At 40.0% G+C, this 17853-nt stretch overlaps 1 protein-coding gene across 4 annotated transcripts in view; it reads right to left on the bottom strand.

The window, feature by feature from the left end:
- The window catches only part of CIZ1 (CDKN1A interacting zinc finger protein 1), a 38119-nt gene that overhangs the window by 14695 nt on the left and 5571 nt on the right, over window positions 1-17853 (bottom strand). For 2 of the 4 annotated variants that reach the window (XM_074211052.1, XM_074211051.1), the window contains exons 2-3: window positions 6954-7062; window positions 6219-6334 (exon numbers count right to left, since the gene is read on the bottom strand). In XM_074211052.1, coding sequence (XP_074067153.1) covers window positions 6219-6334; window positions 6954-7062 — 225 coding nt within the window. Of the gene's footprint in view, window positions 1-6218; window positions 6335-6953; window positions 7063-7417; window positions 7482-7531; window positions 7668-17853 lie in introns of those variants that run through there. The other 2 variants (XM_074211053.1, XM_074211054.1) reach the window with 2 other exon arrangements.

The raw sequence follows: 17853 nt of genomic DNA, 5'->3' as shown, positions 1-17853 counted from the left end.
CCAAGGGTATGCTCCTGCATTTAGGATAAAATTCAGACTCTTAGGTTGGGCTCTTACTATCCTTTACAATGTGAATCCAGTCAGCTTTTCCAGACTCATGCTGTCCTTTCATGCAGCCTACACTTCATCAATACCCCCTGAACTTCCATCCCCGACCTAGGCTCCCTGCTCCAGCATGGCTGATCCCCCAGGCTGAGACTGGTAGCACTCCTCACTTTCTCCTTTTAGAATTCTTAGCTTCCCTCAAGGCTCAAATGCTCACCTCCCACCTCTTCCAACAAGAGTTCTTTCTTACTGGCTTCCTTTTGCCCATCCCCCTGAAATTCCTTTTTTAAAAATCAACAGTTTCCTTTTTGTTTTATAACCCCTGTACTTAGCAAAGTGGCTGACACACATAATAGGCTTTCAATCAATGCTTGTTGGCAGGTAGGCAACAAGATTTATTAAGTGCTTCACCCTGTGCTGAGACCCTGTGCTAGGAATAAGGGATACAAATACAGCAAAAAAGAAAGATAATCCCTGCCTTCAAGGGGCATCCATTCTAGTGGGAAAGACAGGAAAACTGGGGGATCTGGAAGGGGCCTTGGGGTACCTCATCTAAATAGGAGAGTCACAAGCACAGCTACCCAGTGGCAGTTAAGTGGGGGACATTGCTTGCCAAAGGTCTTTTGATTATAAGTCCCTTGAAGGTAGGAATCCGGCCTTCAACAATCAATTCAGCAACTGAATAATACCTTATAAAACACTTCTACAATCCAGTCAAACTGGTCCTTCTTGTTGTTCTTCACATAAAATACTTCTTTTCCTACATCCATGGCTTTGCCCTGGTCACTTGCCTTGCTGAAATGAAATATTATTTCACCCCTGTCACTTAGAATCTCTTGTACTAAATTTCAAAACTTAGCTGAAGCAGCCACTCCTACATCTGGGGTATAGGATCCCAGAATTTGTTTGTAAACATTTTGAAAAGTGTGCTTTAATATAATTAGTGTTCTTTGTTAACCTTTGAAAATACCTCTGAGCAAGGGACAACAGATTTTGTTAGACTGACAGAGAGAATCCATGACACACAAAAAAAAGATTAAAAACCCCCCATTTTGAAAATATTGATCCACCCTGGCAGTTACTGTCCTTCCCAAACAAAATTACCATATACTTATTTTGTGTATTGTACATGTTACTCCTTATAAAATGTTAGCTCCTTGGGGGGGCAGGGATTGTTTCTTTTTTGTCTTTTTATCCCCAGTATTTGGTACATGGCAGGCTCTTAATAATTGATAATGATAGGAGCACTGTGCTAGTTTAGATAGGGACAGAGTTTAGATAAGACAAGGTCTTACCTAGCAGGGGGAACATGAGATAAATAAAATACAAAATAATATATAATAAATACATTAGAGAAGGGCACTAAATGTTTTGTGGGATCCAAAAGAAAAGCCATTAGTAATGCTGGAGGTGGGAGAGCAATGCAGAGAAATTAGTTAAGAATTCAAGAAGTATAAAGCCCAAAATATCTAGCACAAGGAAAGACACAGATTTTCACTAAGAGCTTGTTAAGTGTCAAACCTACAAGTTTTGACAATAAAAGCATAAGACATCCCTAAAAGTAGTCTGTTTTTACTACTCATTAACTCATTAAATTCCTGCCCTTTCACTCATCCATCACAAATGGAGACTTCATATGTGGGTTTGTCAAAGCACCAGTCAACAACCATGAGAGTTAGGACCCCAAATTTCATGCTTGCAAAACAAAATTAGTTCCCTTAAAAGTATTGTAGAGAATAACAATGCCAAGTAAACTGTAGTATGTGAACAAATGGAATATTTTTCGGTCTTAAGAAGCAACAAAGATGAAGAATAGTTGGAAATAGTTATATGAACTTATATGAACTTGTGCAAAAAACTAAACAGTAACAAGAAAACAATACACAAAGATAATAACAATGTAAATAGAAAGAACAAAAAAGAAACTATGTAATTAATAGTGATCAAGCTTGGCCACAAACAGATGAAAACATATACCTCCCTTTTGACATTAGAGAGATGAGGAACTATGGGTTCCCAGTGTACATCCTATCAGATCAGCATAACTTTTGTGCAACTGCCTTGTTTTCTTTTATCTGCTTCCTTTTAATTCTTTGTCACCAGAGATGGCTCTCTGGGGTAGGGATAGAGAGGGATATATTTGGAAATGAAGATCATGTAAAAACAAAAGATAGCAATAAGAAAAATTTTAAGGATAAAAGATATTAACATTTATATAGTACCTTAAGGTTTGCAAAGAAATTTCCTTACAGTAACCCTCTGAAGTAGGTATTATCTTCATTTTACAATAAAGAAAACCATAAAAATAAATGAACTTTTTCCTAAATATAGTATTCTTTAAATCCAGGAGTAAACATGTCTGTCTGTGTGTGTGTGTGTGTGTGTGTGTGTGTGCATGTATGTATGTAATGGAAAAAGGTAAGAGGCTTTTCCAATAAGAGCAGAGGTAAAGAATGCCCATTATCACCACTACTATTTAACAGAAATGTTAACTCAAGCAATAAGAAAAGTAAAGGAAATTAAGGAAATAAAGCAATAAGAGAATAGGCAAAGAAAAAATAAAATTGTCATTTTTGCAGTTGATATGATGAAATTTTTAAAGAAAACAAAAATGTCAACTGAAAACTAACTGAAATTATAATAAATTTGTAGTACATAAGCTAAATTCACATAAGTCAAAAGCATTGGTGGATAGATAACCAACAAAATCTAGTAGAAAGGGGAATTCCATTAAAAATATCCACAAAACTTTAAAATATTTGGAAGAATATCTACTAAGATTCACTGAAGGTTTACATGAATCTATAAAACAATCTTTGTAAAAATACAGATATAAAGAAACTAATTGCTCAGATAGGTTTCAGTTAAATAATAAAAATAAGACTACACAATTTATTCAGTCCTAAACAGAATCCCAAAAGAATATATGAAGTCATATGGAAGAACTAAAGGTAAAGAATCTCAAGTATAATTTTTAAAAAGCAGAAAGAAATGGGATCTACCAGTACCAGATTAAATTAGACTACAAAGAATAGTTATTAAAATGATTTGATACTGGTTAAAAAAAAAAAAGATGTTGATGGGACAAATGAAATACACAATATACAGAAGCAAAAGAACCCAGTAGTTTAGAGTTTGATAAACTCAAAGACCCCAACAAGTAGGATAAGGACTCACTATTTGTTAAAAACTGTCGGGAAAACTGGACAGCAGTCAGGTAGAAATGAGGCTTAGACCAGCACTTCACACCATATACCAAGATATGCTCCACAAGGATACATAACCTAGATATAAAAGGTCACTTCATAAACAAATTAGAGGAACAAGGAAGAAATTACTTTTTGGATCTATGGTCATCTATAGATGACCAAACAAGGGTAGAGAGGATTACAGAAGATAAAAATGAACAATTTTATTAAATAAAATTTAAAAGTTTTTTGCACAAACAATTCTAATATAGCTAAGTTTCGAAAGAAAATCTTTCGTTTCTGATAATGATTCTCATTCCCTAGTTACAGAAGGAACTGATTCAAATTTATAAGACTTGGCGCCATTCCCCAATTAATAGTCAAAAAATATGAAAAAGCAGTTCTTAAAGAAAGAAATCCAAGCTATAGTCATATGAAAAAATGCTCCAAATTACTATTAACAAGAGTACAGCAACTCTCAGGTTCCACCCTGCACCCATCACACTGGCAAAGTCAAAAAGGAAAATGACAAATGCTGGAGGGAAAACAGGTACATTTACGTACTGTTTAAGGAGATATGAATTGGTCCAGCCATTCTAGAAAGCAATTTGTAACTATTACCCCAGAATTACTGAACTGTGCCCACCTTTTGTCTCCATAATGCCACTACCAAGTCCATACCACAAAAAGATCAAAGAAGAGAAAAAGGTCCTGATAAAAATATATCAGGTCTTTTTGTGGTAGCCAAACTCTGGAAACTAAGGGGTTTTTTCTATTGGGGAATAGCTGAAGAAATTACAGTATAGGAACATAATGAAACATTATTGTACTACAAAAAAATGAAGAAATAGACACCTTCAGAGAAAACTAGAAAGACTTCCGTGAACTAGTAAGCAGAATGAGAACAATCTATATAATAACAATATTATAAAGAAAAACAACTTTGAAAGCACAAGTACAAGAAAATGAAGATAAAATATGATATTGCCTCCAAAAAAAAAGATAGGAAGAAAGGAAACATTTATTAAACACCTACTATGTGTCAGGCACTTTAGGAATATTATCTCATCGATCCCCTCAACAGCTCTGGGTGGTGCGTACCATTAGTATTTGCATTTTACAAGTGGGAAACTGAGGTACACAGAGGGCGAATAACTTGCCCAAGGTTATACAAGCTAAAAAGCATCTGAGACCAGATTTGGCCTCAGGTCTTCCTGACTTGAGGTCCAGAGTTCTCTCCCTAAGCCATCTAGATGCCTCTAAATCATATATTTTCAGGATATCAGCTTCCCCCTCCCCAAACCCTAGAATACCCTCCTTCCTCTTCTAAGACAAAGTTCAAGTTTCATCCCTTCCCTTAAGCTTTTCCAGGGGCAGCTAGGTGGTACAGTGGATAAAGCACCAGCCCTGGAGTCAGGAGTACCTGGGTTCAAATCTGGTCTCAGACACTTAATTACCTAGCTGTGTGGCCTTGGGCAAGCCACTTAACCCCATTGCCTTGCAAAAACCTAAAAAAAAAATAAAAAAAAAAAAAGATTTTCCATATTGTCTCCTTACTCTTCCTCTCCTAAAAATTTAAGAAACTCTCTATCTCTAAGGTTCAAGACATTCTTTCTATTTATTATCTTATTTAATCCTGACAATAATCTGGTAAGGGGGCAATACAAAGTCCATTTTACAGGTAAATTAACAAAGGCTCAGAAAGATTAAGGGATTTGTTCTTGGTCACACAGGTATTAATGACAGAACTGGATCCTCTACCATGCTCAATCATAGGACTTGCAGTCAATATCACTCCAATGGATGTCTGTGCACAAGGATGAGGGTATTTCTCTTCTCCCAAGCTCATCCCCCTCACCCTTCATACCTCCACTTTCCTACACACACACACAGACACACAGACACACACACAAACACACATACAAACAGACACACAGGTGGCCTCAGTCAACTACTATCTCTAGGCTTGCATAAAGCCCAGTTTTACTGGCCTCCTCAGTCAACTCTTCCCTTAGGACCTCCCTTGGCCCTATGACCAGGGACACCAGCTCTGGAGCATCATCAGATCACCCATCATCAGTCCTGGAAAGGGTGTGTCAATCTAATGGCTTCACTCCCCTTCCCAGTAATTTTCGGAACCTAAAGGTCCCTCCCCTATTAGTGTAGCCTCCTCCTACTAGAATTTAGCTCAGAGAGTTGGCCTTCCCTAGTGCCTGGTACACAGTAAATGCTAAATAAATGTTCTGTATTCACTCTTGCCAATGATGCTCATTAGACATTGAACAATAGTACAAAGCAGGAAATATCTTTTTGCACACGTGGGGTGTCACCCCAAATAAAGTGTTTGTTCCTCAAGGGCAGGGAGTATTTCTTATCCTTCTCTGTCCTCTGGAGAAAAAGAAACAATCTTTCCATAAGGTTCAACAACAACTGGAAGCTTTGACAATAATTCACAGGAAATGATTGGCAATTTCACTAATCAATTCCTTAAATCAAAGGGATTTTGATTGAGCTACATCACAAAAAAACCCTCCAGAATTGCCCACAGAACCAAAGCTTTGGATATCTAGTAACCACAAATTCAACAATATCTTTATAAAGCCAAATGCTTTCTGCAAGTCACTCCTGTTAAAAGCACTTGACTGAAGGATTCCAGCTTTTTACAGTCCTTTAATCCTCATCAAGTAGCAACAGCCCCAGCTCTGTTCCTTAGCTTTCAACTCCAATGAACATACACTGAAAAGGGTTAAATTGTTCTCTTTCTCCTCTTAGATTCTGAGAATTAATTCAGCATGGAAAGGATGGGCAAAGAGTGGACTGTTTCCTCTCTATCTCCTGGTACCTAGGAAATGTAATATCTAGCTGCATTTTAAGAAAATTTCATGATAATTATGCAAGGTGGAGATCCTGAATTTTGTCTGGAATTGAGGCTCTGTTGAGAACAAACAGTCATGGCAACAAACATTTGGGCAGCAGGGTCTGTACCTTGCATGTGTTGCATCAGCAGGGCTCTCTGCAGCATGGGGTTGGAGTTGAGAAGGGAGGTCTGACCTGAGGCTCGGAGGTTCAAGATCTGTTGCTGCTGCTGTGGGGACAGCCCCCTATATGCAAGAAGGGGGAGAAGAGACCTGTGACCATGACATCCTCAACAAATAGACTATTTCTTCTCTTCCCCAGGCTTTTTAAGGTTCTTCCCTGCAACTCAAAAGAGAGAAAAGCAGGGCAGAAGAGGCCCACTATCCTGGGGCTAGAAAAAGAAAAGTTATGGGAGCCCAAGAAACAACTTGGGAAAATTCAGATCTTCCTATTCCCTGCAGAAAGAGGCCCATGCAAGGTCATCCCCCTCCCCCAACACCAAAACTTCTGACAAGCAAGTGCAGTGACTCTGAGCAGTCTGTCCAAGGAAACGGAGGTCTTTCAGGAAGGGGTGAATAGGAAGGTGGAAAACAGATAAAAACTTTGGCCTTGGCAAGTTTGGCCCACGGAGTATCTGACTAGGCGGGAAGAGTGGAGAAGCTTGGGGTGTCGTTTCGGCCGGAGATGCATGTGTGGGGGGGTGTCGGGTCCAGGAGCAGGCTGGGAGCCTGGGATTGTCGAGCCCCGGACCCGGGCCCGGGCCCTGAGCCGACAGCGCCCAGGCCCGGGCCGGGCTGCGGTTTGGCCCCGCCCCCTCGGGCCCGGGCGAGCGGGCCATCCCCGGGCTCGAGTGGCGGCGCTCACCGGCCTGCGGAGGGCGGCGGCGGGTGCTGCTGCTGCTGCTGCTGGAGGAGCTGCTGGATCTGCAGCAGCTGCTGCTGGAGCTGGTGCTGCGGGCTGAACATGGCCGAGGCTGCAAGGAGAGGGCGGCGTCAGAGCCGGGGCCGGGCGCGGCCCCTCCCCCGTTCTCCCACCCCCCCAAGCCCCCCGGCTGCAGGCCTCCAGCCGCGGTGGCCCCGGCCCCGGCCCCTGCCCTCACGACCCCCGGCCCGGCCCGCTCCCCGCGGCCGCCGCCTCCTCTCCCGCGGCGGAGGAGGGCCACCTTGAGGCCCGGCGGCCGCCAGGGTCTCCGTCCTTTCTCCCCCTCCCCCCGGGGGCTGGGGGCGCCTGGGCGGCGGCCGCCTCCCTCCCCGGCTCAGGGCGGCACGCCGCGCGGGGAAACCAAGTCAGGGGCCCTGCCCTGCCCCCGCCCCGCCTCCTCAGTGTGCCTCAGGGAGGAGGCGGGCGCCATCTGCTCCGGGGCCGGGCGGGGGTAGGTGGCGGCGCGGGCGCGGCAGATGGCCGCAGGCGCCCGTTCCGCCTCCCGAGAGAGCTCTCGGTACCTGGGCAGGCGGCCACGGTCTGGCCGGGGGGCAGGGCCCGGAGCGCCTCCGGCCCCGCCCCGCCCCGCCCGATGACCCGCCGCGGTCAGGCGGCGGAGGGACGAGTGCGGGCGGGCCGCGGCCCACCCCGCCCCCTCCGCGCGCACGCGCAGGAGCGCGCCCGGCGGGGGCTCTGCCCGCTCCCGCCTCTGCGTCTCTTTGTCTCCGTCCCTGCGGCCGCCGCGCGCACGCGCACGCTCTCTCACTCACCGAGGGGTCTCCCTGGCCGGGCCCTTCTCTGCCCCTGCTTGTCGGGCTCTGCAGCTTTGAGTTTCTCCGGCCGTTCTGCGCACGCACGCACGCACAGTCTGTCTCGGTCTCTTCCTCTCTGTCCGTCTGTCATCCTCACTGTCTCTCTCTCTGGCCGTGGTGGATGCTCATGTTCACACATACACACAGTCTCTGTCTTTGTGTCTGTCTGTCTCACACTCCCGCACGAACGAAAGCCAGCAGACTCCTCCCTCGGAACCCCCCGGAGGTCCTCTCTAGGGGGAAATCTTGTGGGTTTAATCCTCAATACTGACACGTCATTCTTGCTATGGCACTGTACTTTCCAACTAAACAGGTCTATTTGCTACCTTGCGACCCCTAAAATGTGATGCTGTCTCTTCGATCTCTGCCTTTCTTAGCACAGGTTGTTACTCCCTCTGCCAGAAATGAACCACCTCCCCCTAAATCCCTCCCCCACCTCCCAATTTCTAAGAATTTCTAACTTTTTCCAAAGCTTAGTTCTAGGGCCGCCTCATACCGGAGGTCTCTCAGATTCCTTCCCCCATCCAGTTGTTAGTGTTCCCTGAAAGTATTTTGTATCTTTTCATCTTGTATTTTGTATTTAGTTTCCGGTGGGAGAGGTTTTGTTTTGTTTTTTATCTTTGAAGGCCAGAAATGCTTTCTCTTTGTTATCCTCAAGACCTAACACAGCTATTTCGCAAACAGTAGTTTGAATGAATGAATAAATGTGATGTGGTGGGGCGTCTAGGTAGCGCATTGGATAGAGCACCGGCCTTGGAGTCAGGAGTACCTGGGTTCAAATCCGGTCTCAGACACTTCATAATTACTTAGCTGTGTGGCCTTGGGCAAGCCACTTAACCCCATTTGCCTTGCAAAAAAAAAAAATCTTAAAAAAATGTGATATGGTAGGAAGAGATTTGAAGAGGCAAATCAGCTCACTTCTGAAATGAAATTTTGCAAGAGACCTCAAGTTCAACAGGATAACAGACAGACTAGATGTTCTCCAAGGTTCCTTCCAAGTTTAAATCCAATGATCCTACCCATTTTTACAAGTGAAGAAACTGAGTTAGGTTGCCTAGCTTATAGAGTTGTGAAGATTAAATTACATGATAGATGAGAGAGCCCTTGAGAAAATGTAAAGGACTAAACATGTAATAATAGAGGTATTAGTACAATCATTAGCTTTGTTCACATTCATTAACCCCATAAAGGTGAACCTAGATTTCATGATCTATAAAGATCTATAAAAAATATCTATATAAAATATTACTTGAAGCATTTATATCATAAAGTTGTAATGAATGTGTTTTGTAAACTTTAAAGTGCTATAGAAATGTAGTCTAACAGACAACTAGACAATATGCCTGGTTCTTACAAGCCTTGAGAGTGTAGGAGCAATTACAAACTAGAAATCATGGGGAAGTCTGTCATAGAATCATAGTGTGTAATTGAAATTCACTGTAGAGACTTTTTGATGTTTGGAGTATACTTAGTTCCTTTAATTTGGATAGATCACCCTGAGCATTATAGGAATAGAAGAGAAGAGAAGGAAACCTTTATTTTAAGTCAAAAAAGTATGGAAACTGAGGCTGTCTCCTTCCCATTCCCTCTCATCCCTCAAAAAAGGAATTAAAAAAGATAGATTTTATTTTTAAGTGAGTTTTAATTGATGTTTCTCTTTTTTTATATAGCCTTATAGTTACCCCCAGTATCTCTGCCCTCCCTTCTCAGAGAGTCATTCCATATAACAAATAGCATTTCTAAAGACAAAAAAAAAAAGAGGGGGAGGAAATCAGCACAACTGATGAATACATTGAAAAAAACCTGAAAACTTCTACAATGTGTAATGCCTGTGGATCAATCTTCCATTCCCACTAAGGGTGGGTTGAGGGCAAAGAGAAATTTTTTTAATTCCTGAGGGCTTCTCTGATTGACCAGCACCTTTATGGCATAGACAGTTTAGTTTGCTTCAGTCATTTATTTATACAGTCTGTGAACTCATACGTTTCTCACATGTAACCCATCCCATGCTTATATGAGAAATTTTGTTTTTTCTTGTTATTTGTTTTGCTTTCTGTTTGTTTCAAAGTTGGGCATTTCACCAATGTGTCATCTGACTGACCTAATAAAAGTAAACCTATATGTGGATACTGGTTAATGAGTTAACATATAAAGGTTAACATACAAACCTTAATAGGAACACCAAACCTACCTGACCTGGAATCAGAAGACCTGAGTTCAAATTCAGCCTCAAACACACCAGCTGTCAGACCTTGAGTAAGTCTCTTAACTTCTGGGCCTCAGTTTCCTTTTCTTTATAATGGGAATAATGATACACCTACATCCCAGGTTTGTTGTAAGAATCCAAGATACTAATTGTAAAGTGTTCAGCACAATCTTTGGTCAGAGTAAGTGCTAAACAAAATGTTAACTATTCTAATTATGATTTATGACTTTTTGGGCAACTCTCATAACCTCTGTGCCTCAGTTTCCTTGTCTGTACAATAGATAGAAATATTATCCAAAATGGTAGCTATTATAATTGTGATTTATGGTTCTGAGTAGACACTAACCCACAAATGGGATCCCATATACTTATGCATGGAGGGTAAACAGTGCTAATATTGTTCCTTTTACTAGATGTCATGTGTTATCTTACCTTTGTATTTCCCTTAGTGCCTAGCAAGGTCTGCTCCACATAATAGATTCTTTTTTTTATTTTAGGGTTTTTTGTTGTTTTTTTTTTAAGTTTTTGCAAAGCAAACGGGGTTAAGTGGCTTGCCCAAGGCCACACAGCTAGGTAATTATTAAGTGTCTGAGATCGGATTTGAACCTAGGTACTCCTGACTCCAGGGCCAGTGCTTTATCACACTTCGCCACCTAGCCGCCCCACATAATAGATTCTTAATAAAGATTTCCTGAATTGAATTCTAACCATCACCAACAGCAGACATTTATTAAAGCCAAATTATGTTTTGGATAGTATACTAGACCCAGTCTCTCATACAGTAGCTTTGAATGATTCAAGCCTATCCATAGTCTTTGTTCACACTCAGCTCTTGTTTAATTGAATCCACACACCTGGATTATTGAACTGACCTACTAGTAGGTCTGCTTGCTTCAAGTTTCCACTCCAATGCATCCTCCATTCAGCTACTAAAGTGATTCCTAGACCACAGGTCCAATCATATCACACAAACACATAGACATACACATATCACTCAATAAATTCTGATGGCTTCCTACTACCTTGAAGATAAAATGCAACATGTTCCGTTTGGCATTCAAAGTCCTTTATACCCTGCTCCCCTTCTACCTTTCCAGAATTCTCACTTTGCTCCCCAATACCCACTCTTTCATCTAGTGACACTTACCTCCTGGCTGTTCCATTAACAAGACATTGCACTTGACTCTGAATATTTTCTCTATTTCCCTGCTTGAAATACTCTCCTTTCCCTTCTTTACTCAGCTACCAATATCTCTGATTTTCTTTAAGTCCAAAATAAAACCTCACCTTCTACGGGAGATTTTCCACCTTTCTTAATTCTAGTACCTGCCTTCTATTAATTATTTCCTATTTATCCTGTAGAGTTTGCATTATATAGAGTTCTTTTCATGTTGTCTCCTCCTCCTTGAGGGTAGGGACTGTCTTTTGCCTTTTTGAATCCCCAGCTCTTACAGTGTTCTGGCACATAGTAGGCACTTAATGTTGGTTGATTGACTGAGTAGAGTGAATAGAGCATTATCCTGATGATCTAGTTCAAATCTGGTCTCAAATACTTTTTCTAAAATGATGAAGTTGGCTAAAGGGCTGTAACACTGTGCATTTTGATCCAGAAATACCACTACAAAGTCTGTATCACAAAGAAATCACTAAAAAGGGGAAAAGACCCACATGTGCAAGAATATTCATAGCAGCTCTTTGTGTGGTGGCAAAGAATTGGAAATTGAGGGGATGCCCCTTAGTTGGGGAATGGCTAAACAAATTGTGGCATATGAATGTGATGGAATACTATTGTTCTTTAAGAAATCATGAGCAGATGGATTTCAGAAAATCCTGGAAAGACTTACATGAATTGATGCAGAGTGAAGTGAGCAGAACCAGAACACTGTACATGGTAATGACAACATTGAGTGATGATCAGACAGTTCTTAGGTAACTGATGGAAAATGCCATCCACATCCAGAAAAAGAACTATGGAGTGTAAATGCAAACCAAGGCATATTATTTTCACTTTTTAAAATTAGTTTTATGTTTTTTCTTTTTCATGATTTTTTCCTTTTTATTCTGATTCTTCTTTTGAAACATGACCAATATGGAAATATATTAAACATGATTATGCTTTGCATGACCTGTATCAGATTACTCACTATCATGGGAGCTGAAGAGAGGAGGGAGAGAGGTAGAAAAATGTGGTAATCAAAATATTACAAAAAATGAATATTGAAAATTATCTTTATGTGTAATTAGAAAAAACTAAAATTGAAAAAATGAGGAGGTTGGACTCATTCTAAATCTTTGATCATATGACTTCAAATGAACACAGTAGTCATTTTCGAAAAACTGTCATTCTATTTGATCCATCACCTCTCTACCAAAGACTAGAGGCATATTTCATCCCTTATCCTTTGGAAGACATCCTTTATCACTATATTGATTATGGTTGTAAAGTCTTTCAAAGCAGTTTTCCTTTCCATTATAATGGTCATCATATAAATTATTCTCCTGATTCAGCTCATTTCTCTCTTCATCAATTCATAAAAATCTTCCCAAATTTATCTGTCTCTTCTCACAACAATACTCTATTCCAATCATATACCATAATTTGTTCAGTCATTGATTGAGTATAGTGAATAGAGTGTTATTCTTGGATTCAAGTTCAAATATATTCTGATATCAATATTTTTATAAACAAGAGTTCTTTTCTTTTGTCTTTGATTTCTTTGGGACTTTTATGTCCATTGATGTTTAATAAGTTAGTGACTTTGGAATTGTTTTCCAGACTATTTTGACTAATTCACAATTCTACCAACCATATGTTGGTATGCTTTTCCTCCTACAATCTTTTGAGTAACTGTCATTTTTTCATTTTGTCATCTTTACCAATCTGTTGGCTGTGAGGTGAAACTTCAGTTGTTTTCATTTGAATTTTTTCACTAATTGTGATTTGGGGCATTCTTTATTAATCTTGATGATTGTTGTCATTTCTTCATTTTAAAATGGCCTATTCATGTCTTTTCGTAAGGGTGTATGTTTTTTTTAATAGCAAGGTGGTTATATGACTAGAGTTTTAGGCCTAGAGTCAGGAAAACCTAAGTTAAAATCCAGCCTAAGATAATTTTCTAGCTCTGTGAAAGGGGGCAAGTTACTTTAACTTTACATATTCTGGTTTTCTCAACTATAAAATAGGGATAATAAAGCATCTATCTCCAAGGATTGTTTGGAAATCAGATGACACAAAATTTGTTGCCTGACACATAGTAGGCACTTAATCAATGCTTGTTTCTTTATTTTCAGCAAATTAGACTTCAGCAAAATTGAAGGTCTCAAGTGCAAAAGACAGAGGTGTGAGATTATTGTTTGTCGTTCATTCTTGAAGAGAGTGATGTCTTAACTTGCAAGAGAATTGGATTTAAGTGAGAAGTGCACAGTCATCAACCTTACTCTCCCCTCCAGAGTTACTGGAGTTCATTCAGTGACAAGACATAGGTCAGTTGTGATTGAAAATACTATCTGTATCCAGAGAAGGAACTATGGTGTTTAAATGCAGATCAAAGTTTACTATCTTCAATTTTTAAAAGTTGTCTTATGTATTATGTTTTTTTCTCTCACTTTTTTCCTGTTTTGATTTGATTCTTCTTTCACAACATGATTAATATGGATTTATAACATTTTATAGTTATACATGTATAACCTATATTAGCTTACTTTCTCTTGGGGGGAAAGGAAAAGAGAAAAATGTGAAATTCAAAATCTTGCAAAAAAAGATTATTGAAAACTATCTTTGTAGTTAGAAAATGAAATAAATAAAATATTTTTAAAAATAAAAAAGACAGGACAGGATGACTGGCAATTGCCCCAAATGTCATAGAAGACCTTGGCCTTTTTAAACTCAAGTTTTCCCTAGGTCTGTTTGTCTAAGACAATACCCATTCAGTAATTAAAGGCTAGATAAGGATTGAGGCAGAGATGGCCTAGTTTGCCTTCAGAAAAGAATCTCTATTCTGGGAGGGGAAGACCCTCAGTGTTTCTGGCTGGAACAGAAACAATTACTATTTCTTCAAGACCAAACAATGAGCAAGTAAGGCTTGGACTGGGGTCTTATTGGCCAATCAGTGAAAGACAGAGGGATTTGAGTTTAAAGACAAATTCAAGTAGCTCCATTGGGATCCCTGAGGACTTTGGTTTTCCTGAACTATATGTCAAGAAATCCTAAATGACAATATTGAGCATGGAAACAATGTAAAGGCTTTCAGATTGCCTTCTGGGGAAGAGGAGGAGGGAAGAGGGGGAATTGTAAAATTCAAAACCTTACAAAAAATGATAGGTAGAAACTACTATTGTATATAACTGGAAAACAAATAAAATTTTTATATATGTAAAAAAGAAATCATAAATGAAAACTAAATGATACAAAAGAGTTAATTGTCCTAATGAGATGTGAGGATGAAGGCCTTTAAATTGTGATGGAATCATTCTTAACCTCAGATGCATAAGAATAGGCCTAGCACTCCCTGAGAGACTCCCCCTGAGAGAGACTGCAGATAGCCAGGGCATAGACTACTTTAGTAATTTTCCTCTAGTTATTTTTATACACCCACAAGTTGTTTGTCTAGTTATGTCCTATCCTACAAAGATGAAGATTTGGGAAAAGTACAGGATAGTTACCAGTGTTTAGGATGAGGTCCTCTCACTGAAGGAACCCAGCCCTGTACAAGGAAAAATTGTTAAAAACTCTTGTTCCTACCTCCTGCTTAGAAGATAACAAATCTCAGAACTGAACAATTTTTCTAACTGTGCAATTTGAGTAAATGCCAAGAACTAACTGAGTCAGAAACACACCAGTTGGAGCTCAGAAGGTAAAGAAGTAGGTGTAGCTACCCACAGGGTTAGCCCTAGAACCAAAGATAGTAGTAGTCACCCCTGGAGTTCCACCCCTTCAATGTGAGTATGGAATTGGGATGGATGGAGTTATAGGGGTGGCACTGTTACAACTTGACCACTTATCTACTGTAAGGGCAGAGTGTGTCTGAGGAAGGTGAGAGAGGGGTTTTAAGAGGTAGAGATAAGGAGGGAACATTTTCTAGATTCTATGGAAAGGCATGGAGATGAAATGTTACATGAAACAACAGCAAATTTGTTTGGAAAGTGAGTTAAGTGAAATAATGAGCAAAAAAAAGGCAAGGTAACCTCGGGTTTGATTGTTAAGGGTTTTGTTAAGTGCTAAATATCAGAATTTGTATTTGTATGTTGTCCATTGGAAGAGAACTTCCTTAAAGTTTCCTGGTTTCTCACAAATTCTGCTCTCCTCTTTGTAAATTTCTGGGGACCTCAGTTGTCTATGACATGAAACAAAGCCAAAGTAGGAACTTGCTATATTTGCTTTAGGAATATCACCTTGGCAGCTGGGTAGAGAATGAATAAGGGAGAGGAGAAACTGGAAGCAAGGACACCAATTAGGAAGCTTATTTCAAGAGAGAAGTGAAAATTTAAACTAAAGGAGTGGACATGTGAGTAAAAGGAAAGGGAGCAGGTGTGAGGTTGGTGGGGAAAGGGAATAGTGAAAGATTCTTCTGAGATTGTTAAACCTGAGTAAGTGACCTACACATAGATAAGGAAATGAGTGTAGGTGGGTTTAGAAGAAATTGCCAAAGGTCACTCAGCTGGTACTTTAATAAAGAGTCAGAACTAGGACCTAGCATGCTGGACTTGTAGTTGAGAACTTTGACCACTATTTCCCATAATGATTCCTAGTTTTAACCAGGGCAGAGATCCTGGGAGACACTTTGAAGAAAAGATCTCTTTAGTCTTCCCTGTCCCAGGATGAGCATTTCAACCAGGCTCAAAAATCTAAACAGTTTCTTTCAGGTCTGCTTTCCATTTTGATGATGATTATAAGACAATAAAATAGTACCTTGCTAAAGGGGGACAGCTATATGGTGAAGTGGATAGAGCACTGGCCTTGAAGTCAAGAGGATAGGAGTTTGAATCTAGGCTCAGACACTTGACTCTTTTTTAGCTATTTGACCTTGGGCAAGTCATTTAACCCTGATTGCCTCACATTAAGGGTCATATCAGTCTTCCTGATTCACATCTGGCCACTGGACCCAGATGCCTCCAGAAGAGAAATTGAGGCAGGTGACTTTGCACAGCCTTCCCTCACTTAAATCCAATTCACTTGCACGTCTGGGCATCAGCTCCCTGATGTCCCTCTTTGAGAATGAAGGACAAACCACAATAGAAACAAGGGTATACTAGAGTCAGCTAGTTCTTGCTGGTGACAGTCATTGTTAACTTTTCAGTAGGAACATTTATACCTTGAAAATTGGCAATCCTACAAATCAGGGCTTGATTTTATTGTTTTGTTGATCATTTAGACTTATGAAAATTATGGAGAAGATGTTAAGAATGCTGATTCATCTTAAAAGTGTATCAGTGATACGTTTTTTTTCTCTCCAGTGAGTTGGTTTTAGCACTTACCAGACCAATCCTGACCTTTCCTTTCTATAGAACCTTTTCTCGGTAAACAGCCTCAGACCTCCCACATCTCAGTCCTTAGCCTCACAGTTTTCTGCTTCAGTTGTTAGAGGCAGGTATTATTAGTGGTCTTTTGGAACAGGCATATTTTTGGCTTTCAGAATGTGATCCAGATAGCAGGCAGAAAGGAACTCCCTTCCTCCTACGTCCCAGATTCTTCTCTATCTCCCCTTCTGCTGCCCAGCTCTTGATTTTTTTTTTTTGCAGTTATTTTTCAGTTTAGACATTTCAGTGCAGTTTAGATGGATGGAATCTTAACTCAGGAGTAAATGTTTTACAGTCAGCTCTGTATACAAGACACACTTTTTTTTTGCAAGGCAGTGGGGTTAAGTGACTTGCCCAAGGTCACACAGCTAGGTAATTATTAAGTGTCTGAGGAAGATTTGAACTCAGGTCCTCCTGACTCCAGGTCTGATGTTCTATATACTGTGCCACCTAGTTGCCCCAAGAGACACTTTTAAGTTTCTTTTCCATTAATCACATTTTCTTTATCAGTTTCTTAAGTCTAAACAATCAACAAAACAATAGATCAAGCCCTGATATGAAGTACCCAGCAAACTGATTCAACATCACTTGCCTGCCATTCAAAGTCTGACTTCCAGCCTCTCTAATAACTTTCAAAAGTCCTAATACTCCACAAAGGTGTCACTTTTCATTCTCTTTGATATGTTTTATTCTTTCTTGTCTGTTTGCCCTCTGCTTCCACTATCCTACCTCTTTCTCCATCTATCCAAATCCTATTCTTCCTTCCCTAAATGTTACTTCTTAGAAGTTTTCCAGGATCACCTTAGCCAAAAATGATATTTTTTTTCACCTGAGTGCTTATATCCCTTGAACTATTGGTATCAGTTGAATAACATTTCTATTCTGTGAGTGACCTTTTATTTCTTTCCCAGTAAACTCTTTCATGGGAGTGTGGGAGGAGATTGAGTAATGGCTCAGAATCATTGAACATTTGAACATAATACATTCTTATTCTTTATTTCATTGTATTTTATGTATATACATGCATATTTTATTTATATGTGCATCTATATGTATATATACATGTATAACATATGTGTGTATGTGTGTATGGGTAGGTAGATGTCATAGTAGATATAATACTGGACCAGGAATTATAAAGATGTGAGTGCAAATCCAGCCTCAGACAGTTATTAGCTATATGATCCTGTGAAAGTCACTTAATCAATGTCTTCTTCACTTTCATCATAGCACTTACCTCCTCCTGGGATTTTGAGGTAAAGTGAGATAATATTTTTAAAATACTTTGTAAAGCATTTTAAGGCTATAT

Source organism: Macrotis lagotis, chromosome 1 (assembly GCF_037893015.1).
Source record: "Macrotis lagotis isolate mMagLag1 chromosome 1, bilby.v1.9.chrom.fasta, whole genome shotgun sequence".
Taxonomy (NCBI): Eukaryota; Metazoa; Chordata; class Mammalia; order Peramelemorphia; family Peramelidae; genus Macrotis; species Macrotis lagotis.
This window is presented reverse-complemented; position numbering and strand designations above follow the sequence as displayed.